The 26,422-nt window shown below is 35.3% G+C and overlaps 2 protein-coding genes across 2 annotated transcripts in view; both read left to right on the forward strand.

Annotated features, from left to right (window-relative positions):
• The first annotated feature begins 304 nt into the window (after positions 1-304).
• On the forward strand, positions 305-22,419 carry LOC142351128 (serine beta-lactamase-like protein LACTB, mitochondrial). The gene is made up of 4 exons (XM_075403222.1): positions 305-705; positions 5,506-5,872; positions 6,390-6,884; positions 21,955-22,419. Exons 1-4 carry the CDS (start codon positions 349-351, stop codon positions 22,158-22,160), a joined length of 1,425 nt encoding a protein of 474 aa, XP_075259337.1. The 5' UTR covers positions 305-348; the 3' UTR covers positions 22,161-22,419.
• Positions 22,420-22,558: 139 nt separating this feature from the next.
• The window catches only part of LOC142350892 (polyadenylate-binding protein 2-B-like), a 442,128-nt gene continuing 438,264 nt past the window's right edge, over positions 22,559-26,422 (forward strand). Inside the window, exon 1 of the mRNA XM_075402893.1 lies at positions 22,559-22,586. The gene's annotated coding sequence lies outside the window, so the exon portion shown is untranslated. The remainder of the gene's footprint in view (positions 22,587-26,422) is intronic.

Consider the following 26,422-nt stretch of genomic DNA (forward strand, 5'->3'; position numbering starts at 1 on the left):
TCTTCAACACGATCCGCACGCTTCAGGCTGCTAGTGTAGGTGAAGCCATCCGCAAAGGTTGCATCGTATTCCGCCAAGCTGCACTACACTCTGTCTGATCTGTGAATTTTTCATATGCAGAGTCAGACTTATAATTTTCCTATTGTACCTTAATTAAGCACTGATAGCTTCATGCTTCTAACGTTTACAGTGACCAATTAAATGGTCTTCTTTAAATGACATGTCGTATATTGCGGAACAGGAATGTAATTTTGTTGGGGGCTGGGAGTAGGCTGTAATTGGAAAGACCCAAGAAATTAACAAATTTTTGCTTGAATTTTTTCAGAAAATTTGCCTCCATGAATTGAAATGATCGTCAAGCAAACGAAATTATGGCCACTTCTCAAGAGCTCGTTTAGGTTCGCCGTTGGTTATAAAAGAAGTTATCAGCGGTTATCCAGCGATGGCCATAATCGGACAGTGTGTCGGTCGTTCATAACGACTGGTGTTGCAGGCGCGGCATTAATGGGACTCTATCAGTGGTCGACTTGGAGAAAAAAGTTAGTTCATGCTGAAACAGATGAAAACACGACAGAAAGAAAGAAGAGCTCGAAAATAAGCAACAAAGGTGATAAGATGAGGCGTTATAAAGAGTATGAACAAAATATGAGAAGGGCTATTGAACAGTACCGGGTGACAAATGCAATTCCTGGGATGATTTGCCGGGTGAGCTGTGAAGCATGTTAGGCTTCTAGTGTCTTTCCCATTATAGTCCCCTATGAAATTATATCCCCATTATATTATAATTACCATGATTGGGCGGGGGCTGTGGGTTATATGACCACTAAGCTTTGGGGGGGGGGGGGGGCTATAATCGTAAAGATCGGGCTTCTAATAATAAGAGTTGATATACTCAGCCATAGTTCTTCCGTGTGAGAAATGAATTATTCTCGGTGTTTTTCAACGCTTTCAAAACTAAAGAATAATCTCAAACGCTTGCAGAAAACCTATTCTACAAAGAGGTAGCATATAGCGGAAACATTAAGAATTGTTCTCTTTTTATAAGTTTCTTTACTTAAGGTATCCAAAATATTTTTTTTTGTACTGTTATTTATAATATTCCTAAATCCTTATCGGCAGCACCCGTGGGTCTTGAGTTAAGAGTAGGACTATTGCCATCGCTTGGTTTTTTCTCATTTGACGGCCATTCACAAGTTGCTTCTGTCTTTTTTGAATATAACCCCTTTTAAGCTGGCTCTCTTTACATCAAAATTATCTGGACTATTCAACAATCGTCCACAGCAGATCAGTTTGACAACTGCACGTTCTTCAAATATCGAAAGAAATCACGTATTTTTTTTCCTCTGGACGTTCCTCTGGACTACCAATTGAAAACTAGGTTGTTGTTGTAGCTGTCGCACAGAGCTGCACTTCGCGGGTAATTTAAAAAATTTTATTGTTACAAATTAAAAACTAGGTCGATTTGGAGCAAGCACGGCGTTATCAAGAATAGGATCTTTTCCGTTTGTGCCCCCCCCCCCCCCAGCTTGGTGGGCACATATTATTTGCAACCCCCAGACGCACGTGCCATATTTTTTACAATAATGATTTACTATGTAATGACACGTGCTCTGTAATTGGGGGGCGCATAACGTACTGGGGGGGGGGGGGGGCACAAACGGAAAAGATCCCAAGAATACTTGAAACCCACAATTTCTATCTTGAAACCCACACTATTTCCATCTACATGCCAATAGCAGGTAGTTTTCAACTTACAGCTGCTAGAGGACACTCTAGGCAACTCGTTGCAACATATTTTGAGCAAAATATTATCTGGACTTGGAAGTTTGCTCTAAAACCCTCTAAAACCTTGCTATCGCTGACGATGATGCAGAAGTTATCATCCGGAGAGTTTAAAGGCAACGTATCAGGTAGTGCCATGCTGATACGAAAATGTACACGAAGTAAAAAGACAACCTAGTCGCAAAATTTTATACGCGATAATAAAGCGCAGAACTCGCATTGACTAGATGTTTCAATGCTTTCACTCACAACAGCTTTCAACACACTCGCGCCGAGTTATCATTATTTGGTCAAGCTTCGGAAAAGATTAAACACAAAAGCTTTAACTATATTTGAGAACTGTAACATTCGACTTATACATATTACTCCCAGATGAAAAACTAATACTTAAAAATTTTCTAGTTAGTACTAAGGACAGATTGGGTCAATAAGGCATTACAACAACGGAAATATCACTAAAAATTGGCGAAAGTTCCTGTTGCACTAATCCGAAAAATCACGCCAGAATTGGCGCGATACCTAGGAGCACCGGAATCACGGCTACTACAGAGCGAAAGCAAATACGACAGACCAAAACAGATTGCACACAATCAATAGCCGAAATTTAGTCAAAATTAACAGTTTTTTGTCCGGGAGTAACTTGAGGCATTCAGAAAATAGGAAAAAGCGTAAATTTGTTCCGAGTTCATTGAAATGGGATAAAAAATAATACTGGAGTTTGCGTATGGTTAGAGTTGTACTGAGTTACTACTAGTTGTTTAAGCATATTTTTGCGCGCCAATCTTGATCGGCTACGCTCAGAAATTGTCTTCCAAGTTAGCCTGGCTGATTCAATTTTTATTTCTGAAAATAATCGTTTGGCTGCGTGAATTATAACCTCTGGGAAAGACAATTCTCTCTCGATGCTTAACATCAGTAACAGAATTTGATGTATGTCAGCATGTTTTTGAAAAAAAAAATTATGCCCTGGGTTCTTTATTATACCTATAAACGGCAATCAACGCAGAGAATCTATAAAATAGATCGAATTTTGAATCGAGGAAGATACCCAAGGATGTTGCAGAGACAAGCTGTAACATTTCTCTACGCCTTGCAGATACGTCCTTTTAGGCTGATGATTTTTTTTCGATGCTAGAGAACTTCTAATCAATTAATGTAAATAATGAAAATATAATCTACGCCTGAGTGCCAGGCCAATTTAAATTTTCAACCAGACCAACTGAATACTTCAATATTGACCAAACAGTTTTTAACTTTGTCCTTGACTCATTGGGGCCATTAATTGATGTAAAAATGTGCATCAATTTATAATATATTTCGAGGCAGGTTTTTTTTCCAGTCATTTTTACCTTTTGTTTATGCCTGTCAGTGAAAAAAATAAACCTCAATTTGTTGCTAGAAATGTCGGAACTCATTAAAATTTCGAACGAAAAATGGGAAATGAAAAGAACATCGTTCGCGGAGGGATATATTGGGAAGTTTTGTTAAGCTTAATGTTTATCTCTCTCCCTTCAATTGCAACCTATAGTTATGTTAGTTGCACACCTGAAACAAAATTTTTGCCAAGAGTTTCCGAAAAAGAAAAAGTTTCAATTTTTACTTGAATTTGATTTAGCAATAATGCAGAAATCAACAGCGCTGCGAAAGGCAAAATTTGACTTCGGCTCTAGAAAAACTCATTTTCATTAAAACGACAAATGTAATATTTCGAAATTTTCTCTCTAAAACTTTGATAACTCTAAATTCAGTTTAAGAATTCTTTGTTTCTTTAAAGTCTAATTTTCTTTGAATTGTCAGATTCAAAAATATATATGAACACCAGAGGCCCCTTGCTTATGGGAGGATGCTACGGAAAGGAAAATATTACAGAATGAGAGGTTTTGATCAGATTATTTGGACGAAATGATCTCATCCGAAACAATATCTGCTCATAAGCGAATCATAAATGCTCTTGCCTGGCACTTCAAAAGTTAGTTAATTACGGAAAAAGCGTGTTAGTTAGTTAAATATCCGTGCTATTCAAATACGAGTGTTGGATATTGTCTTGTCAGATACAAGTTCTAATAAATAGTTTGTTTAAGGATCCCCCTGAACGTTGCTAAGAACCTGTCCCCCTCAACTTAATTAGGCTTTTGGTATATGAGAGCAATTTTTAATTGCTCCCAAATGAAGTTTGTAGCTATTATATTAGACCTGCGGTCTTTTTTAATGCAATTTTTTGGTTGAACCTTTTAACTTTTCGTCCTCGAAAGCGTGATAAACAGGTAACGTCCAGAGAACGTTAAAGGGCTGAGCAGCTCTCTTAGAGCCTTGCCTTACTAGTCTCTAATATGCGAGTCACCGAGACTTAAGGAGACAACGTCATGGTGTGAAGGGCGGTTCGTAATCTTTAAAATCCCCCCAACACTCCCGAAGTCCAGCCCTGCCAACCCTAGCCCTCCCTAAAGCTTGACTCCCACACTCGGCTCAAACCCCCCCCCCCCCCGCCTAATGCTAGCATCTCTTAGCACCAGCTGTCCACTACCGCCACAAAACTGATCGCCTGTCAGCAATTCACCAGAATTTAGTTGGTTATGTTTACACGATTAATTGCTCTCAAAAGAAGTTTGTAGCAACTATATTAGTCCTGTCGGTCTTTTTTATATGCGTTTTTTCGCTTGACCGATATTTTGTTTGACGCGTTTGACTTTCCGTCCTCAAAAGAGTTATAAACAGGTAGCGCCCAGCGGGCATTAAGTGCTCTTAGAGCCTTTCAGCTCTAATTCAGCTCAAACTGTTTTGGAGACTTATACTTATGCTGTGAAGGGCGGTTCTTAGAGGTTGAAGTTGAAGACACCCCCCACTGTTGCCCCCCCCCCCCTAATGCCCCCCCACCCACCCACCGCGCTGTTGAAAATGTTTGTCATTTTTTTAGTTCTTTCAGCCCTAGGTGTCAAGCAACCTCATCCAGGGTTTTATAGTGGGTCACTGCATAGTTTATAGTGGTAGTGGAATGGTTTCAACTTTTTAACATCACGAATTTTCGCTTTTTTTGACAAAACGTGCAAATTTCTTCAATTTTTGACATTTATTTTTCATTATTCACGGCTTTCCAGACGCAGGGGCCTGCAATTTTTTCAAGTTTTTTGAATTTTTATCGTTGTTTTCTGGCACCAGGGTCCTGGGAACCTCCTCCAAAGCGTGATGATAAGCTGCCGCATAGTTCTAGAGTTAATGGAATGGTTAATAATATTTTAATCATGTTCCAATTTTATGAATCTTTATGAGCCAGTGAAACTATTTAAAGCTTGAAATAGGAATATTGGATAGTCTCTGGAGACAATGAAATGGTTTTGAAGATTTTAATATCTTGAATTTTAGCAAGATTTCGTTCAAATTTGCTATTGTTTCCAAAATTTTTGATAATTTTTGTCCTTTTCTGAGTTTAACAATCATTACTGGCCAACGAAGTTTTTCAAGTCCTCTAGATGGGTTACAAGACATAACTCTAGAGACATAAAATAGTTTTGAGCATTTTCACTGCAAAATCTGGAAGCTTTTCTTAAATTTTGCAATATTTTGCTTATTTACTAACAAGGCTAGAAAACTAAATGTTGCATGCTGGAATTAAACTAAAGCTAGCCTCACTAAATCGTGGCTAGCTACTGACGAAGCCAACCGCTCGCCCTTCGTATGAGAGCAATTCGCACGACGTTAGTTGGTTATATTTGTTTCTGTGCTTAGGTCCAAATAGGCGATGAAGCCGTGTTTGAGGAAGGATTCGGATACTGTAACGTAGAGCAGCTTTTGTCATGTGACCCTACACAGTCAGTATTCAGACTGGCAAGCATCAGTAAGCTTGTAACGGGTGTGCTCACTATTAAACTAGCCAGCGAGGGCAAAATAGATTTGGACGACAGTATTTACAAGCATCTGAAAGACTTCCCGAAGAAACGAATCGATGGACAGGAAGTAGATATAACAATCAGGCAGTTGTTAAACCACACATCTGGATTGAGAGATTTTGTGGACTGTGATTCGGATGATGCCTCAACTTTTCATCGAAATGACGAATTCGTGTCTCTAAGTGAAACAATTAAGGTTTTTGAAGGTCAGTAATAATTTTCCATTCGAGGTAGGGAATCGATGACAAATAACATTTGATTTCGGAGAGTACCCATAATGGGTTAGACAAAAACTAAAACTGTTTTTTGTTATGGTGCATCTTCGTGGCAGGCCCTAAAGCTGTTAAAAATGCTGAATAAATAATGCGTGAAGATGAGTTGATAGTGTGTAGCTTATAGGGTATTTCAATATTTTTATTAAGAAGCAGTTTGTTGGGAAGATGTTTGTTTGTAGTAAAGTGACCATCGTTTAGGCATGTGAATGGAGACTATATAGTCAAAACTTAAGATCATTGTTAAGCACGTGCTGTTTGGTATATTTTCACTCTATGATAGCTATTATTGTTTCACATAGCTATGATGGAAACAATAGTTCCCAATTTCTTTAAAATTGTATTAGAGATGTTGCCTTAGCTATCATTCAAATGGGAAAAATCAGAAGTAAACAAATACTTTAAACTAACGTACTGTTTTTGCGCTTATTCAACAAATTTTTTGCTTCAGATGATGAACTACTTCGTAAACCAGGCTCCAAATATGACTATTGTTCGTATGCATTTGTTCTTCTGAGTGCGGTTCTGGAAACAGTAATTGACAAGCCTTTCCACGAGTACATTCATGACTTTGTGCGTCAATTGGGCATGAAACATACGATGCCCGAGCCAACTCCCAAATCACGAGAGATTGTTCTAGACAGATTACCGTGCTATTTTTTCAATGCCAAAACTGTGTCTTTAACTTTAGTGCCAGAAGTTACGTTGCTGCATAGAACTGCCGGCGGCGGTTTGATTTCAAGCCTGTCTGATCTGTGTCTTTTGGGTTCGTTGATAGCTCAACAGTTTGCAGGAGTAAGGAATGGATTACCAGGTGTGAAGAATGAACTTTTTAATCAAATTCTGCGACCACCGCAAGGTACAGAAGCACGAGTGCCTGGGCTACCAAAGAAAAATTACTCTCTTGGGTTTCAAGTGTACGAAGAGGATCCGAGCTTCCCCGAAGGTGACGTTTTTTGCAGCAATGCAATTTTGTTGTTTCAGTGTACTCTCACGTTAGCTAAGCTGCGAGATCACTTTCCTTGACTTCGGGGTGTATTGGTGCGTTTTAATTGCCGCCCTCAGCTGGCTATTATGCGGCCCTATTGTGAAAGTTTGGAGAATTTGAATTGTATTGGGGTGCTGTCTTTTTACGACTCGAAGAGGTGTAGACTAATGGTGATCTGTTTTGTAATCGGTGACATCTGTCGGGTTTCAGCAGTTTTCGTAAACTTCATTTCTTTTTAGCATCTTGGGAGTTTTTATTGAATTTATTTTTTTAAGTGGTTTAAATGATCTTTCGATTTGATAGTTCTTTACTTTGAGTTTTATGACTTTGAGCTGAGTGATTTTAAAAGAAAACGGAGTATTTGTATCCAAATTTTGGCCGTTTTGCTAATTTTTGTGAATTTGAGCTTTTTGCTATAGCTTTTCTTGTTCACTATATAATCTAAAGATATTGTTTAGGTATTGCTACTAAGAGGTATTGTACCATTTGATTTTTTATATCGGATGATAGTCATTCATTGAATGTTGAATATTTGCATTGCAAGTTGTTTTGGCAATAGTGATTTGGAGTCGCAACCTGTGAATAAATTTTAGATTTTTCCTGATATGATTTTGGTATTTCCCTTGTTTTTCCTCTGAATAGTAAATTATTTAGTATGCTCATTTTTTAATTGTATGGCTTGGGCCATCTAATTAACTTTGAGTCGGCTCCAGAGTTTTTTGGATTTGTTTTTTCAAGATCTGTTTGCATATTTTGATTTTTGAAGTCAAATTGGGGTAGTGATTTTGGTCATGCCGAAACGGGACGTGAAACGAAAAAGCGAATGGTTTTGAGGCGCGAAGTTTTTCAATATAATTTTAAAATTCAGTTAAAAAGTGTTGTTTGAACAAAAATACGCTTTTTCGGCAGTGTTTATTTTAATCACATGCGGCAATTTGACGTTCATTTTTTCGATTTTTAGTGGGATTTCTTTTGATGGTTTTTCGGGCCCATTCCTAGTAATTTTTTCCTCGTCATCATTCCTGGTCTTTTTTAAGGTCGTTTAGTCATTTGACCTTCTTTCAACTGTATGTCAGGACTTGTCCTGCTTTGTTTTTCTTCGTCAAACATCTTTTTTTATACCTTATTTCACAGCTTGTCGAGCATTTTGAAATCTTTTTTTGACTTCTTTAGGCTAGTTTTACTCTTCTCTCAAGTGTTTCTAAATGACAATGGCTCTGCAAGAATCTAAGATCAACGGAGTCAGTATCGAAATACAAAATCAAAAATAAAAGACGGATAAACCCATCAAGTCCAATTTTAGATGTTGCTGCTTATGTCTTAGTTATTATCTCTAATGCTTATTTGCAGTAATTTTAACCCTATATTCTCACATTTAGAAACAGGAGTTTTTTAACTAACTGCTGTAAGACTTGCTTACACAACCACTACAAGTTATAGAGAGTTCATTTTGGGCATTCGCTATTTATCAAAGTGATAAAAAATTGTTGTTTCTATTTTCTTCGCTAATTTATTTTTATGTCGTTGCAAACTGTCTCTCTAATTATGATCTTTTTCAGTTGTGTTCAGTTCAATTCAAATAAAGCTCAACTCTGACGTTTCATCTATTGTTTTGTCGTCAGTTATAAGTTAAACTTTATTCAAAGTGAAAACAGTATCGCTAAATATGTGGATAGATGTTGAATTGTTTTGTACTGTTCATGTTTTTCTGGTTCTGTCGAAGTGGTCTGATATTATTTGCCATTTGTGGAACACAAACAAGAATAGGTGAACTCAGCCACAAAACTGTGTTGCACTTTATTGGTTCCGTTCGGAGAGTTTCAACTGACATATAATTCACTAAAAGTAATTTTATAGTCATAAAAAATGCTTCGACTTTCTAAGGGAAAATTTTGTTGTGTCTAACAGTGTTTTCTTATATAGACTCCGAGTACTGGTAATATCTATAGGCAGCTATTTCATTGACAGGTAGAAAATTTTGCCACCACCGTCCAAACTAATTGTTAAATCGTACAAGAAAAATTCGAAAACTTTGAATAGCAAGAATGTTTTTAATTGCTCTCAAAGTTTGTAGCAATTATATTAGTCCTTTTGGTCTTTTTATAATGCGATTTTTCTCTTGACCGGTTTTTCCTCTGACCCATTTGACTCTTCGTCCTTAAAAACGGGATAAACAGGTAGCGCCCAGCTGGTATGAAGTTTTATTAGAGGCCCTTAGTCGCGTTTAGTAGTTATTCAAGTGCTTAGTGTGTTGAAGCTATCGGGAAGGCCGTAATTTAAGGTTAAAAAGTTAAGGAGTTTTTGAGCCCAAAAATGTAGCATTTTTTCTTGTTTTTTGTCATTTTCCGATTTTTTTTGCTATACCGGTCTAAAATTGAGGCTGATTAAAGTTGATAAATGTCTTTTGCAAGACAAGTACTTTTTTGACCTTTATAAGAGCTGATTGTTTTGGTAATTCAAACATTTTAAAGCTTTTTGAAAATTTTTGACATATTTTGAGTTCTTTCAGCCCTAGGTCTCAACGAACCTCCTCTAGGGTTTTATAATGGGTAACTGCATAATTTATAGTGGTAGTGGAAAGGTTTTCAAACTTTTAATTAACATCACGGATTTTAGCATTTTTATTTACGAAACTCTCAAGTTTTTTCAATTTTTTTGACATTTATTGTGATCATTCAAGTTATTCCAGACCCAGGGGACAGAAAGTCTCTTAGAGGGTTTGATAATAAGTTACTGAAAAATTTTTTTGGCCATGGAATAGTCTTCAACTTTTTAATATCACAAAGTTTAGCAACTTTTGACAAAATTTGGCACTTTTTAAGTTATTTGAAATTTTTTTCAGTTTTTGGGTTTCTCCAGCCTCAAGAGCCAAGGAACTCCTCTAGGTTTTGATATTAGATTACTGTATAGTTTCTAGATGTAAGGGAATGTTTTCAAGATTTTAATATCACGAATTTAAGCATTTTTTAAAGATTTTTTATTTTTTTTCCGGCAGCAGGTCCCAAGGGACCTACTCCGGGGTTTGATAATAATCGGCTGCAATTTGTGGAGTTAATGGAATGGTTATCAGTATATTAATAACTCGAGTTTTTTTTGCATTTTTTTGATAAAATTTAAATTTTTGAGTTTTTGAAAAATTAGTATTTTCCAAGTTTATGGATCTTTATACGGCTTGAAATGGGGATACTGGATAGTCATTTTGAGACAATGAATTGGTTATGAAGATATTTATCACAAATTTTAGCAAAATTTTGTTAAAATTTGCAATCGTTTTAAAATTTTTTGAATATTTTTGTTCTTTTCTGAGTTTAACGAACATTACTGGCCAACAAAACTTCTAAGTCTTGAAGATTGGTTACTTGACAAAACTCCAGAGAGAAAAATTATGTGGAACATTTTTTCACTGCGAAATGTGGAAATTTTTAATGTACATTGAAGTTTTAGTTCTTTTCTATATGATTTAATTACTAACAAGGCTAGAAACTAGAAGTTGCAGAGTCGAATCTCATAATGGAAAATTTTCTTAGCTTTCTCTCTATCTCTGTTGGTTGGGGTTTCTTTCCTTCTCTTTCTTGTTCACGCTTTGTCTCCTGCAGTCTCTCTTTCCCTTTCTCTACCTCTCTCTCTCTCTCTCTCTCTCTCTCTCTCTCTCTCTCTCTCTCTCTCTCTCTCTCTCTCTCTCTCTTAACCCTTTTGTTGATGCCTCACTTCAGCTGCTGTCCTGTGGCGTGATGTCATCTATTACCCTCACCTCACGCCCCCTTCAATTAAGCTAAGGCTAGCCTCACTAAACCGTGGCTGGCTACTGACGAAGCCAGTCGGTCGTTTGAGAGCATGTCGCCCGACGTTAGTCGGTTATGTTTATTTTATTCATCCTTCCGGTAGTGTTTTTTCATTTTAATTTATTCTGCTCTTCGAGCGTTGGCCATTGTCCTTGGGCGATTCCTGCAATTTCAACAGATAACAAAAAACTATCAATGCCTTCAGATTTTTGGCCATTATATTTCGAAGAATTTCAGCCATTAGAATCCGAACAATTCTGATTATATTGTGGCTGAGCGTAGCTATATTGCGGTGTTTGTGGTTTTTATAGTTCGAAGAATTTGAATTGTATTGGGCTCTTTTTTAAGACTCGACGAGGAGTGTTGGTGGAGCATCTTTTTTATTGTTCGATAGTTTTTGGAGTGTATTTAAACCAGGATTTAAAAATCAATGCCACTCGTGAAAACAAAGTATTTAGGTCAAACGGGTGAGCGAACCGAAGAGGATAGAGAAGAGAGTGATTTTCAGTTCATGCTGCGTTTTTGAGAGAGAGCGGGAAAAGTAAAATTGAAAAAAAAAATTTGATAAGCGAGCAATATACGTTGATCACTTGCGGCTTTTTCCAAGCAGTTTTCTATTTAATTTTTACTTTACTTTTTTGGTTAATTTGGCTTTTCTAAACCGCATTAACAAGTGATTGTATGTCTGGGAGCATATTTGAGCATCACCTATAACAGTTTTGTATGCAATCGATCTATTTTTGTGATTTCGCCGGATTAGACGATTTTTTTACCGGTTTTTGAGTACTGGTAATTATAGGATTCTAATTCACTTCCGCACCGTTTCTCTCCCAAAATTATAAACATTTTTCAAATTCTACCTTTCTACCCAAAGTCTTATTTAAACAAAATTTAGAAAAATTTCCAAGTTTTTCCCTTTAAAAATACAATATTTCTATTTTACCACATTTGGACACCATTGTCGGCGGACTTCAAATTCATCATATTTTTTAAATTTTTAAAAAAAATCACTATCAAGTATACCGTAAATATGCTTAAAATTATACTATTTGCGAGGCAGTTTCACTGATAAATAAACTCTCACTATAATTAGGCTGAAATCGATAATATAGATAAACTTGAAAAGAATTTGAGAACATTAAGCAAATTATTTTTCCAAAAGTTAAGTGAAACTTTATTTTTAATTTTTTTCTCAACAAAAATATCCATGAATTGCGGTTAATTTTGTAATTAAAAGATTATATCTCATCAGAAACTTCATAAGCACTATACAAGTAAAATGCATGAAGAAAAAAGTGCTAAACGACATAACCAAGAATTAACAAATAATCTTAGTGATCACATTGAATCCAATTACATTGAAGCCAACTAGTTTTAAAAACTTTCAATTAAAATCACTTTTACCAGGTGAAGGTGGTAAAAAGGAATTGTTTCACCAATTTGGTTGCAGAACCATAACTGAAAATTTTCTTGATAGAATTTTTACAATGAACAAAAATCCAATAAAAATGTTTTTATCAGAGAACTACAATATAAAAAGTGTTAAACTGAGTTTGTAGTTGGGCATACAGCTCTAGTAGGCATATTCAGAGCTATAGAGAATTACGATTGAAGTCACAATAAGATTTTAATGTAATGAATACAGAAGATAACTATCGTTTATGAGTTAAGGGAACAATTTTCAGAACGCAACAGTTTTAACGGTTGTTATTATTATAGCTGGGAAGCTGTAAGCTGAGCGTAGCTATATTGCGGTACTTTTGGTTTTTTTACAATTCAAAGAATTTGAATTGTATTGGGGCGCTGTCTTTTTTTTAAGATCTGTTCACACATTTTCATGGTTTTTGAAGTCAAATTGGAGTAGTGATTTTGATCACGCCGAAACAGGAAATGGAGCGAAAAAGCGAGTGGTTTTGCGGCGTGAAATTTTTTCGCTCTATATTTAAAGTAGAGTGAGAAAACGGTGTTTGAACAAAAATTCGGTTTCTCGGTAGTGGTTTTTTGTTCACATGCGGCAATTTCACTCTGATTTTAACTGTTCTTTCGATTTTTTGGATCGGATTTTTTTCTAAATGGTTTTCCCAATCCATTCACAGCTCATTCTAGGCCTAGCCTTTTGTTTGAATTAAATTTTCATTTCTCGTTAGTGGTTTTTTTGTTCACATGCGGCATTTTGACATTGATTTTCTGTTTGTTTCTTATTTTTTTGATCTGATTTATTTAAAATGGTTTTCTCAATTCACTCATAGTCCATTCTAGGTCTAGTTTTTTTCTGTTTAGTCAATGAAAATTCTTTGAATTGTACGTCAGGACTTGTCCTGCTATGTTTTTTTGTTTCGTCGTCTGACGCTCTTTTTTCGTTTTACATTTGTTCACAGCAAAGCTGAAAAAGTCAAATTTTCTGAATGACTTCTTCCTCTCACTAACGGCATTTGCGCGCGTGACGTCATTTCTCACTCGCTTTAGCGAAAGTTTTTAGGTTATTTGCGTGATTAGATTTTGATCATACGTGACTTACCTCACTCAATAAAATGACTTTTGCACATTAAAACTTAGGTTTAATTTAAATTTGTTTAAGGTCAAAGGAACTCATTTGTGTAGTAAAGGTCCCTAATAAGAGGCTTCTGTGGAATGAATTTTAACAACCTTCATTGATTTATCGCTGAATGTTTTTTAGCCTAGTTTTTTGAGTGGCGTCGATTTTTTTTTTCAATTTAGATCTGTATCTGTTTCTATCTCTATTATATGGCACGCAAGTCTATTCTTTCGCAGCTATTCCGGCAATCTGCCGGCTATGTTTTTTTTGTCCCAAGATCACTTTGTATTCCGTACTAATGTGTCAATTATTCTGAATAGATCAAATAATAAATTGTATCAGAATTTGCATTGGAAAATCATAAATCATTTTGTGAAGCACATAAAGCAACAGAAGACAATTTACAATGTATTGTGACATTGAATCTTACAAGCCACAGGAAGGTAAGCAAATGCCATTCTTATACCTTCAAGAGTTTAACTTTAGTTTTCCTGATATAATGGAATTTCATGAAGTAACATATCTTGGTAAGGATTGTGGTGAGCATCTAGCTATTACTATTTTAACATATGAAGATAAATTTAAAAGATCATTAAACCTTAACGTCAGCATGACACTAAAAGCATCAAAGGCCAACCAACGAACTGTTACTATTGTGAAAAACCTCAACTTATTTCGCGAAGCTGTTCAATTGTTGTTTTGCAAATTCTCAAATGATGTAGTGAGATTGTGATCACTTCAATGGTAATTAATTTCTCTCAAACGAAGTTTGCAGCAATTATATTAGTCCTGTCGGTCTTTTTTAATGCGATTTTTCGCTTGACCAATTTTTTGTCTGACGCTTTTGACTTGTCGTACTCAAAAACGAGATAATCAGGTAGCGCCCAGTGGGCATTAAGTGCTCTTAGAGCTTTTCAGCTCTGTTTCAGCTCAAACTGCTTTGAAGACTTATACTTATGGTGGTGTGAAGGGCGTTTCTTAGAGGTTGAAGACACCCCGAACACTACCCCCCCCCCCCCCCCCCCCCCCGTGGATACTGACGAACCACCGATCTTCTTAGAGGTTGAGGACCCCCCACTGTTGACCCCCCCCCCCCGCCACCGCGCTGTTGCCACCCCCGTCAGCACCCCCGGTGATCTCCCCCGTAGCTAGCTACTGAGGAACAACCGCTCGCTAAAAACACGCAAATTTAAACTAATTTTTACAATTTTTTTCACCTTTTTGAAAAATTTTGTCATTTGATAAAGGGTTACAGCATAGTTGTTAGAGTTAATAGAATGGTTTCAACATCGCGAATTTTTGCATTTTTTTGACAAAACTTGAAAATTTTTTCAAGCTTTTTAAAAATTCTTGTCATTTGTGAGTTTGAACAGCCTTAGATGTCAAGGAACCCACTCTAGGGTTTGATAATGGGCTACTGAATAGTTTCTAGTGTTAATAGAATGGTTTCAACATCGTGAATTTTTGCATTTTTTTGACAAAACTTGAAAATTTTTCAGTTTTTTAAAGTTTTTGTCGTTTTTTAGGTTTATCCATCCGTAAGAGCCGAGGAGCCTAATCTAGGGTTTGTTAATAGGTTACTTTATAGTTTCTAGATGTACTGATTTTCAAAATTTTAACATGATTTTTAACATTTTTTGGACAAAACTAGCATTTTGGGCATTTGTTGTCTTTATTCAAGGTTTTTCAGCCTCAGGATTCAGAAAACATCCTTAAGGGTTTGATAATAGGTTGCTGCATATCTTCTAATGATAATGGAAACATCACGAGTTTTAGCAGTTGATTTTTTTTCAAATTTTTCAAAATTTGTTGTTATCGAAGTTTTTCCAGCCCCAGGAAGCAGAAAACCTCCTATAAGTTTTGATGATACGTTACTGAAAAAATTTTGTGGGCCAAAGAATTGTTTTCAACTTTTTAATATCATAAATTTTATCGATTTTTTTAATAAAACTTGCGATTTTTTTGAAGTTTTTTGAAAGTTTTTGTCATTTTATAGGTTTATCTAGCCTCAAGAGCCAAGCAACCTCCTCTAGGCTTTGGTAATAGTCTACCGTGTAGTTTTGGGATGCAATGTTTTAATTTTCAAGATATTAATATCACGAATTGAAGCAGTTTTTTAAAAATCTTATGCAATTTTTTCAAGTTTTTTAAATATTTTTTAATTTTTTTTATTTGATCGTGCACCAGGGACCTCCTTCGAGGTTGGATAGTATGCCGCTGCTTAGTTTCCAGAGTTAATGGCATGCTTATCATTATGTTAATGACTCGAATTTTAGCAATTTTTCGATAAAATTTAATTTAAAAACTTTTAGAGAAAAATTATTGTTCCAAGCGTATGGATCTTTATGGGCCAGTGAAACTGTTTAAGGCTTGAAATAGGGATACTGGATAGTCTCTTGAGACAATGGAATGGTGTTCTGAAGATAATAATGTCACGAATTTTAGCAAGATTTTGTTAAAATTTGCTTGTGTTAAAATTTTATCGAAAAATGTTATTGAACATTTACTCGAAAAATGTTATTGAACATTTTTTTCACTGCGATATTTGGAAACTTTTTTCTGAATTTTGCACTTTCAGTTTTTTCTATATGAATTAGTTACTAACAAGGCTGGAAAACTTGAACTTGTGTCGAAGCTCATCATGGAAAAAGTTCCTAGTTCTCTCTCTCTCTCTCTCTCTCTCTCTCTCTCTCTCTCTCTCTCTCTCTCTCTCTCTCTCTCTCTCTCTCTCTCTCTCTCTCTCTCTCTCTCTCTCTGTTGTTTAGCGTTTCTTTCCTTCTCTTTCTCCGTCACGTTTTATCTCGCTCTCTCTCTCTCTCTCTCTCTCTGTCTCTCTCTCTCTCTCTCTCTCTCTCTCCTTAACTCTTTTGTTGATGCCGCACTTCAGCGACTGTTATGTGGCGTGAGGTCGTCTATTACCCTAACCTCACGCCCCTTCAATCAAGGTAAAGCTAAACTCACTAAACAGTGGCTAGGTACTGACGAAGCCAACAGCTCGCTGGTCGTTTGAGAGCAATTCGCCCGACGTTAGTCGGTTATGTTTATTTTGGTTATGCACATAACTCATGTAGGTTGAAAGCTGAGAAACCGAATTTTATGCCACTATACCTTTATAATAGATTTAAATATGACGCACCTCTATTCGTTACACAACTAGCTGAATACAATCAAAATTCAGATATATCATTTAAAACAAGAATGGTTCTGTTCGTTAGATGTGGGATGTATTAGGCTACAAGATATATTTAGATTCTTTTCACCGCTTAGTGTAGATGTACTATCTAAAACATTAGTTAACAATCAAAGTCAGCAAAGCTGCAATTTCAACGGTAAAGGGGTTTATCCATGATTACGTTTATGATTATTGGGAAGTTAATATGAATGGAACTGAACTTGCACCATACAAAGTATTTTACTCCAACAGAACATATCACCAGGATTACTTTGAAACTAAAGAGGTCTTTAATAGTGAAAGTAATACAATGGAAGACTATACTTTGATGTACCTAACACAAGTTGTAAATATAATCTTACAGTTTTTGAAGGATATATGTCTAGATGGGTTTGAAGTAGATTCTTGCTATACATTCTGAACACTAGAATAATCAATGCTAGCACAATTAAGAAAACAAAAGTTAAACTAAAATATTATGAAGAAGTTACTTACGATTTATTACTTATAAAAGAGAGAGGAGTAAGAAGAGATATGGCAACTCTACTTGGTGATAGATGAATAAGACTATGGAACAGATATACACAACCAGAATTAATTCATTTAACTAAAACATATCCTATTATTATTAAAGTCAATACATAATGACATTGATAATCCAACAGCTGAATTATTTCCACAAGACGAAGACTATCTGTTATATTGTGACTTCCATTCGTTTTATCCATCATGTATGATTTATGAATTACCTAAAGGTGAATTTATTAGATGGGAAGATTTAGATTATTTGCGAAGCTACATATGAGAATACGGGTTATTTAGGAATATATAAAATAATAAAAAAAAATACAGCAAATAAAAAAACTATCTGACGTATTCTCTTATTTTTCTGAAAACACAAAAGCTATGCAGTAAAGTTTACACAACACAAAAGAGTGAACAAAGCCATTGTAAAGTATTAACGAAATTTATGTAAACACAAATCGCTAAAAACAATTTTGTAATCAATGGTAGATTGTTAAACTGGTATTTAAACAATGGAGTTAAACTAGAAGACATAACATTACTTAATAGTGTGAAAAATGAATGGCTTCAACTATACATAGATTATGACATACAAAAATTGAAGGAGGCAAATGTTAATGTTAATAAACTGATTATGAACTAGGTAATATGTAAATATGATTACATAATTTTTTGGAAAATAAGATAAATGAAACTCAATTTGCAGCATACAGTGTATTTAATTTTCAATTAAGACAATAGAAGATATCACTTAAGGATTACCTTGAAGCTAAAGAAAGATTTAACAGTGAATGTAATACAATGGAAGACTGTACTTTGATGCACCTAAGACAAGATATAATTATACATTTACGGGTGTTTGAAAACATTAAGGATATATATCTAGATTGGTTTAAAATAGATTATTGTTATAGATTCTCAACACTAGAATAAATAATGCGTGCGATTTTTAAAAAAAAATGTTAAACTAAAATATTATAAAGATGCTTATGATATGTTAACTTATGGTAGAAAAAAAAGAAGTATGGCAACTGTACTTGGTGATAGATATGTAAGACCATGGAATAGATATACACATTCAGAATTAGTTCATTTAACTAAACCATATACCAAAAACACGAAATTCAATCCATATATTAATGATATTGATAATCCAACAGGTAAATTAATTGCCCGAGATGAAGACTAGCTGTTATTTTGTGACTTCAATTCATTGTATCCGTCATGTATAATTGAAATACCTATAGATGATTTTATTATAGCTGCGAAGCTGTAAGCTGAGCGTAGCTATATTGCGGTGCTCTTGGTTTTTTTTTGTTTCGTCGTCTGACGCTCTTTTTTCGTTTTACATTTGTTCACACAGCAAAGCTGAAAAAGTCAAATTTTCTGAATGACTTCTTCCTCTCACTAACGGCATTTGCGCGCGTGACGTCATTTCTCACTCGCTTTAGCGAAAGTTTTTAGGTTATTTGCGTGATTAGATTTTGATCCTACGTGACTTACCTCACTCAATAAAATGACTTTTGCACTTTAAAACTTAGGTTTAATTTAAATTTGTTTAAGGTCAAAGGAACTCATATGTGCAGTAAAGGTCCCTAATAAGAGGCTTCTGCGGAATGAATTTTAACAAGCTTTATTAATTTATCGCTGAATCTTTTTACCTAGTTTTTTTGAGCGGCGTCAATTTTTTTTTTCAATTTAGATCTGTATCTGTTTCTATCTCTATTATATGGCACGCAGGTGAATTCTTTCGCAGCTATTCCGGCAATCTGCCGGCTCTGTTTACATTTGAATATTTAGAATATGAGCGAAGCTACAGATGAGAATGAGGTTGAATTAGGAATATATGAAATAAATAAAGAAAATAACATAAAACAAATAACTGAAGTATTCCTGTATTTTACTGAAGACACAAAAGCCATACAGAAAAGTTTGCACAACACCAGAGAGAAACTCATGAAAACACAAATTGATTAAAAAAACAACTTTTTAATCGATGGTAGATTATCAAACTGGTATTTGAGCAATGGAGTTAAACTAGAAGACATAAAATTACATAAAAATGTGAAAAGTAAATGGTGTCAACCATACATAGATTATAACTCACAAAAAAGAAAAGCGGCTAAAGTTGAAGGTAATAAACTAGGTGATTAAAAACTAGTTAATATATGAGTATGATTACATTAATAATTCTTGCGAACTTAAGATAAATGAAACTGAGTTTGCACCATACGATGTTTTTTACTCTTAATGAAAACCAGAGAACATATCAAAAGGATTGCTTTGAAGCTAAGGAAAGCTTCAATAGTGAATGAATTTGTTTGCATCGCATCAAAACCAATATACAACAATAACTTTAGTTTATGCTACATAGATGCATATAGTTTGCATAGGAATCTAAGACATGACTCAGATAAAATGAAAGAGCATATTGGAAGTAAATTAGGACATATGAAATACGAGCTGGAAAATGAAAATAAGAAAGATGTAACTGAACGAGATGTAAGAAAAATAAGTTTAAAACGTTTCTAAATGATACTAATTATACACAAACGGGAGATACTAGAAGTAATAGATCAGAAGATCTTAGAATTTTGGGGACTGGGTCAACGAACTGTGAATTAGCCTAACGAAGACTATATTACGTGATCCAAGTGACGAAGAACAAATAAGATTATCTAAAAGAAGTAGTGGTTGTTGTGAAATTGAAGATGGCAGGTTATTTGTTTCTAAAGAAATTCAAGCAGATCTACAACTATGGACCTCAATCAATTACAAAACTAACTGGTATTTGTTTTAATTGAAATTGTTTTTAATAGCCGCACAGCGATAGCTGGGGCTATTATTGGCCTTCTCTTGGTTTTTTTTTATTTCGTCGTCATGATTTTTGTTACGACCATATGACGTCACAGCCACTTTTTGTTCATTCGTTCATGCAATTTCAACTGAATTGCATGTGTGACGTCATTTTTCGCTCTTAGTGGAGCGAGTTTTTTTGTTCATGTGCGTGATTAAATTTTTGGTCACACTTGACTTACCTCACTCTCAAAAATGACTTCCTCACTTTGAAATTGACTTTTATTTACTTTAATTCAAAGAGATAAGGTCAAATGGGTGTGTGTCACTCTAAATGAAGGTTATTAGAGAGCAGCTAAAAGATGCAGCAAAAACTTATACAGATTTTTAATCAAAATATAACAGATCAGCCTTCAATGAAAAGACGAATTTTTTTGGTCTGTCTTTTTTACTGTTTTTTTAGACGGCCGATCTACGAATCTATTGCGGCTATTTTCTGGCAATCTGCCAGCTATGTTAATTAATTTGTCAGTTATTGAGAGTTGTTTCAATTAAAAATTTACATCCACCTGTTGAAAGAAAAGATTTTGTCAACAAAGAATTTTGTAACAATTTACTCACATCTGGCAATAGAATCAAAACATTTAGTAGAAATTTTATTGAATTAAATAAAGGAACATTAGAAGAAAATGAAACAATTTTTATTCATTTACTTAAATCTTCAATTAATGATGAGACAATTGAGCAAGTTTCTCTTAACTCGAATAATTTAATCACATTAGTTAATCAATTAATTGAAACTGAAATCATTTTTATTCAATTTTAATAAAGTAGCTATTGACTCCATTAGTAAATTTATTGAGCTAACACAACCAAGCAATTACTGATGAACAATTAAGTTATGCTTACGTTGATAGATGGAGGTTAAGATATGAACAACTAGAAATCTGTTATAAAATATATAATATCTATTATATAATATATATATATATATATATATATATATATATATATAATAAATTAGTTCATATGGAATAAGTTTGTTCGGAAGTATAATTCGACCTTAATCAAGTTGATATAATGAATGAAATGGAACGTTTTTTGAATTTGACTGAATCGGCTTCGTTAAACGTAGACTTCAATTGCACCTTTATTATATCCAAATACACGAAAACTTTTCACGGATCAGTGAAACTGCTTCGTAAATATCAGCACAGATTATAAATGATAAAATTTTAGCAAATAATAAATTAAATAACCCTAATGTTATAAAAGATATTAAAAATTTCATGAAACATTGAAACAATTAAAAACTACTAGGAAACGATTAATTATTAGCAAAACTTAAATAGATATAAAATATAAGTTATCGTTGCCGAGATATCTGAGATTTTACTCATATCTGTAGTTACAGCTGGAACATCATCAGCTGTTACATTAACAGGTATAGGAATACCATATTCTATTACAGCATTTGCTACATCAACAGTATGGGGTGCATTTTAAAAAAAACTCAATGCTAAGATTAGAAAATAAGTACTCACAGATGTATATTCTATCTAAACTTTAGTGGTAATTTATGAATTATATCATAAATCCATAGAATATACAGTTATAGATAATAAAGAATTGATGAATTAGTTAAATGTTTTAAAGAATAAGAATAATAAAAAAATTTTTTAAAAATTGATTCCATTTCAATCGGTTTGGTTTCGTAGCTCTATATACTCGGTATACAACGCGAATACTGTATATTCGCGTTATATACTGTTCAAATATTGAACCTAGCAGCTACTGCTATTGAACAGAACGTTTTTTGATAACTCTGCTTGCGTGTCATGTTCTTTGTCTCTTCTTTTTAACGGATAAAAGTTCGGCCATCATTGAGATGGCCAATGATCGGCCATCTCAACAAGCTAAGGAGGGCCGTTGAGTGACGTGCTTTTTGCAAATTTGAACGAATTAAAAACAAAAGTTTGGGAACTAAGTGAATCTATCATAATATTTAAGAATTGTCTGGCTGTTAAAATATCCAGTCATAATGAAAATTTCCTTCACGTCATAGTTTTGTTCCGGCGAATCATATAACTTTTTGTTGAAGAATTGTGCGATACTTTGATGAACACTTATTCGCCCCTTTAACTTGTACTGAAAGATATGTTAGTCTTGAAAACGTACTATTCAATATGCAAACGTAGAAGTTATATTTTTAATTAGGCACAATAATGGTGGGACACACTGGAAGGAGCATAGGCATGCGTTCATTCTTCATGATCTGCGCACCCGGGGGAAATTGGAACAGACCAGTGATAGTGGCAATTGCTGCCAACATGGCAATCACAATGGCTGACGCCAAGCAAATGTATCCTATTGGCAAGCAGATTGTGAGAGAAACTATCAGTTTAATGGAAGGTTCACACTAATCAATCTGAGCCCTGAAAACTGTCTTGCTGTACGTTCATTGGATGAAACATCAAAAACTCTTTGAATGGGACGCAATGTACTGTGCTTCCATTAAGTTTCTGACGAACTTTCTGAAGCCAATTTGGCCTTATATTGTCTATAAAGCTTGAGCTTGGCAGTTTGCAAACTGTAAATATTTTGTACATATGTAGCTGTTCTATCGATGCATATATTGTTTTTGTATAACGCTGCATAGCTTCTTAGAATTTCTTTTATCGATTTGCTGGTTTTTAATGGTTAAATTTTTCAAGTTATGCGGGAAAATATAAATTCAACACAAATTATAGTTGATTGTACTTCGAACAGTGCTAGGAATATTGGCTGGCACGGGGCTTAGCAGAAAAGGAAAAGATCTTAGCCTAATTGTTGTGATAAACTTATTAAATAGCAAATTCTTTGCTATTTGATAAGTAGTGTTTGAGTTTAGCTTAGTGGCGACGAACCGGAAATATTATTGGACTGCCCTAGAAAAGGGGATTTTAGAGTTCTGGTTAATGTGAAGTGCGTTCATAAGGAATTCCAACTATCAAATCTTTCTGTTACTGTCAAGGGAGAAATCAACGCGATTATCAAAAACAAGAAGAAGTCCCGGTTAGGGCAGAAAAATCACGAATCATCTGAAGTCCCGGTTAGGGCAGAAAAATCTCGAGTAATCAGAAGTCCCGGTTAGGGCAGAAAAATCGTGAACATCAGAAGGCCCGGCTGGGGCAGAAGTTCACAAATATGGACAACAGTATGACTCTCCGCTCGTGGGCTGAGCAGACAACATGTGTTTTTTGCAACTCGGGAACACAGAAAGTTGATGAGATAAATTGTGCCACCTGTCATAAAGTTGCTCATTTAAAATTCGTGGGACTCGGAATGCCTGTGAAAGGACATATGCTCTGGAACTGTCAAAATTGTGGACCGCATTCTCTCGGTGCACTTACTGATATTGTGTTGGAGCTGAAACAAAAAATAGCTGCATTAGAAACTGTCCCAGATATCAGGTCGCTGAAACTAGAGGTCACTGCACTCAAACCTAAATATAGCTCGGTCGTACAGCAAACAACGCAGAATGAAAGCAATTCTTTTAACCCTACCAACAGATCTGAAAACGGAATTTTCGGTTGTGAACTCGCAGGCCGACGCAAGGCTCCTTTTCAACCTTTCAGGAGTCGTTTTAACAGCACGAACAGCTCAAAAAGACATAAACCGGATGACGAGAATGACGATGATGCAATGAACACTGAGGATTTTCAGGTGCGAAAGAAAACAATGCGACCCCAAAGGCAAAACTTTGGTACGAAGCAGAGTGATGATGATTTCAATGGTATCAAGAAAAAACCTTCTAGGCGACACATTTTTCTTAGGAGACTAAATTCAAACTGCACAGAAACTATGATTAGAAACTGGTGTTGTGATGGCGGAGCCCCTGTACTCCACCTGCGAGAGATTACAAAGCAAGGCTCAAAAATGAAAAGCTTTCACCTAGTTTTCTCCGAAGAGGCCCATGAAACTATTATGGAAGACAGTTTTTGGCCAAGCAATGTGGTTCATGGACGTTTCTTTTTGAATGATGATGCTCGGAACTGGTTGAGATCACTCCCACCAGACCTTTCGAATGAATCTTGACTCAAAAATATTACGTGTGCACTTTTAAATGCACGTTCAGTCAGAAATAAAATTGAGCAATTTGAAGATGAAATTCTAATCAATGAATACGATATTTTCTTTATTAATGAATCTTGGATCTCCTCGAACATTGATGAAAATTGGATAATAAAGCAACTTTACTCCAGTTCAAACTGTTATGATCATTTCAATCTTCCGAGAACGTATGCAAAAGGTGGTGGACTCATTGCCATTTATAAGAGACACTTAAATTTCACGCTCACTTCACATGGCTGCAATCCGTTTTTGGAATACGCATGGTTTCAGTTGAAAACCAACGAAATTGTTAATATTTGTTTGTTATACCGCCCACCAATTGCTAACTCTACTGATTTTTGGAAATTTCTCTATGACGAAGTGTTGCCATTTTCACTGCAAGGAAATGTAATTATTATGGGTGACTTTAATCTTCCCCATAGCACCAGATTGACGAATTTCTTAGGAGAATCAAGTCTTTTCCAGATTGTTCTAGAGCCGACTCATGAGAGTGGAAATATTCTTGACCTGATCATTACAAATAACTGCGAAAACGTCTCAGTATTGTTAGCAAAAGAACTGAGTTTCTCTGATCATAAATTAATCAAATTCGTGATGGCATCGGAGATAACATCCCAAAAATCCTCTCAGTGTGTTCGGAAAATTTGGAGAAATGTGGAATGGAAAGATTTCAGCAATGCTTTGGAGTTACCGTTAGCTCTCAATCAGCACATCACAAACCCACATGACCTTGCAGAATTGCTCGTTGACACTTTTGTTGAAGCTGTGAAATATAATGTACCCGATGAAAAGCGCAGCACAAAAACAAGCATTTGTCCTTTTTTGACACAGAGCTTGAAACATTGAAACGGATGCGTCGCCGAACAGAGCGTTTCTACCAAAAGAACCCAACAAGTGAGAAAAAATTAGCGTACCAGCAAGCTATTTTAAAGTATAAAGAAGCTTTTAAACGGAAGAAATCGATGTACTTTGACAGAAACGTCAATAAAAACATCAACCTGCGTGCTAAATTTGCAAATTTTAATCGGCTACTCGGTGTTCCCACTGAGCACAAGGTTCCAAGAAACTGGGGATCAGTTAAAATGAGCGTTGACAGATTTCAGAAGTTCTTCAGAGACAAGGTACTTGATATCAGAGAATTAGTTCCTACTTCCACTGATAATGGCCTGAATAGCTTGTTTTTGGTTGATGAATTTAATCACGTCACAATGTCTCTTGATCAGTTCAATTCCGTGGAATTGAAAAATGTAAGAGAAGCTCTTATTGATACATCAAATAGTTTCTGCGTGCTAGAAGTTCCCAGTTCCAACAAGTGTGGCTAAGCAGACTTTTGTCTCCTGGTGTGAGCATTTTCTGAATCTAGCCAATAGCAGCTTTGAACGAGGCACGTTTCCTGATTTTTTCAAAACTGCAGTCATAAAGCCAAATCTGAAAAAACCGAACCTTGACACTGAATTACCTAGCAGCTATAGGCCTATTGCAAATACATTATTCTTAAAATTATTAGAACGATTAGCGGCTGATCAACTTAAAGAGTATCTTGAAAATTACAAACTTTTGGATGTGCAACAGTCAGCATATAGAGCTGGCCACTCTACGGAAACTTGCTTAATTAAAACATTCAATGATATCCTGCTCCAACTTAATTCAAACAAAAAACAACTGATTTTCGGCTTGGATCTCTCAGCAGCTTTCGATACAATAGATCATGACATTTTTGGCTGGGTGTTAGAAAATCGGTTCAACATCAGAGGTAAATGCAAAAGTTGGATCATGTCTTACATCAGCAAACGAAAACAGAAAGTACAAATTGGAAACTGCCTCTCTGCTGAAGAAATTGTTGATTTTGGCGTACCACAGGGTTCGATCCTTGGACCTCTGCTTTTAACTATGTACGTAACTCCAATTGGTGATTTGATGAAGCGAATTCAGTTGAGAATATCAGGTTTATGCAGATGATACACTAATTCTTTCGACTTTGAGGCAACAAACTTGGAACATGATATAAAGGATCTAGACACGGAGTTGAGTCTTTTGTTCCAGGCTTTCAGTCAGATGAAGTTAAGAGTAAATCCTGATAAGACTGAAGTAATGTTAATCTCATCAAGAAAGCAAAAACTGAACTTAGCTAAGCTTGATTTAGCAGGGGAAAATCTCACGTTGAAGCCCAGTTTTAAATCACTGGGCATAACGATCGACCAACACCTTTCCTTGACAAGACACATAAACTCAGTGACTGCTTCGTGCTACAATGAGCTTCGCAAACTGTACAAGATCAGACATTATCTTACGATTGAAACGAGAAAACTAGTTGTCCAGAACCTTATAATATCTCGCCTTGATTACTGCAACTCAGTTTTATCTGGAGTACCCAAAACAGAGATTATGAAATTCCAACGGGTACAGAATGCAGAGTGTCGGTTTATCTTTTCACTGAAAAAGTCTGAATCATGCAAAGATTTCATGTATCATCTACATTAGCTTCCTATCGATAAACGGATTGATTTTAAAGTACTGATTTTTGTCCATAAAATTATTCATAAGTTTCATGTGCCGGATTATTTGACTCATC

The sequence above is a fragment of the Convolutriloba macropyga genome, chromosome 12 (genome assembly GCF_964194025.1).
Source record: "Convolutriloba macropyga chromosome 12, txConMacr16.3, whole genome shotgun sequence".
NCBI lineage: Eukaryota > Metazoa > Xenacoelomorpha > Acoela > Convolutidae > Convolutriloba > Convolutriloba macropyga.

What these genes read in the sequence shown, in the direction of transcription:
- LOC142351128 (XM_075403222.1), top strand. Translation starts at nt 349, where the DNA reads ATGATCGTCAAGCAAACGAAATTATGGCCACTTCTCAAGAGCTCGTTT. An exon ending in TTCCTGGGATGATTTGCCGG is followed by an intron (nt 706 to 5,505) that starts GTGAGCTGTGAA and finishes TTCTGTGCTTAG; the next exon opens with GTCCAAATAGGCGATGAAGC. An exon ending in GGATCCGAGCTTCCCCGAAG is followed by an intron (nt 6,885 to 21,954) that starts GTGACGTTTTTT and finishes ATTTTTAATTAG; the next exon opens with GCACAATAATGGTGGGACAC.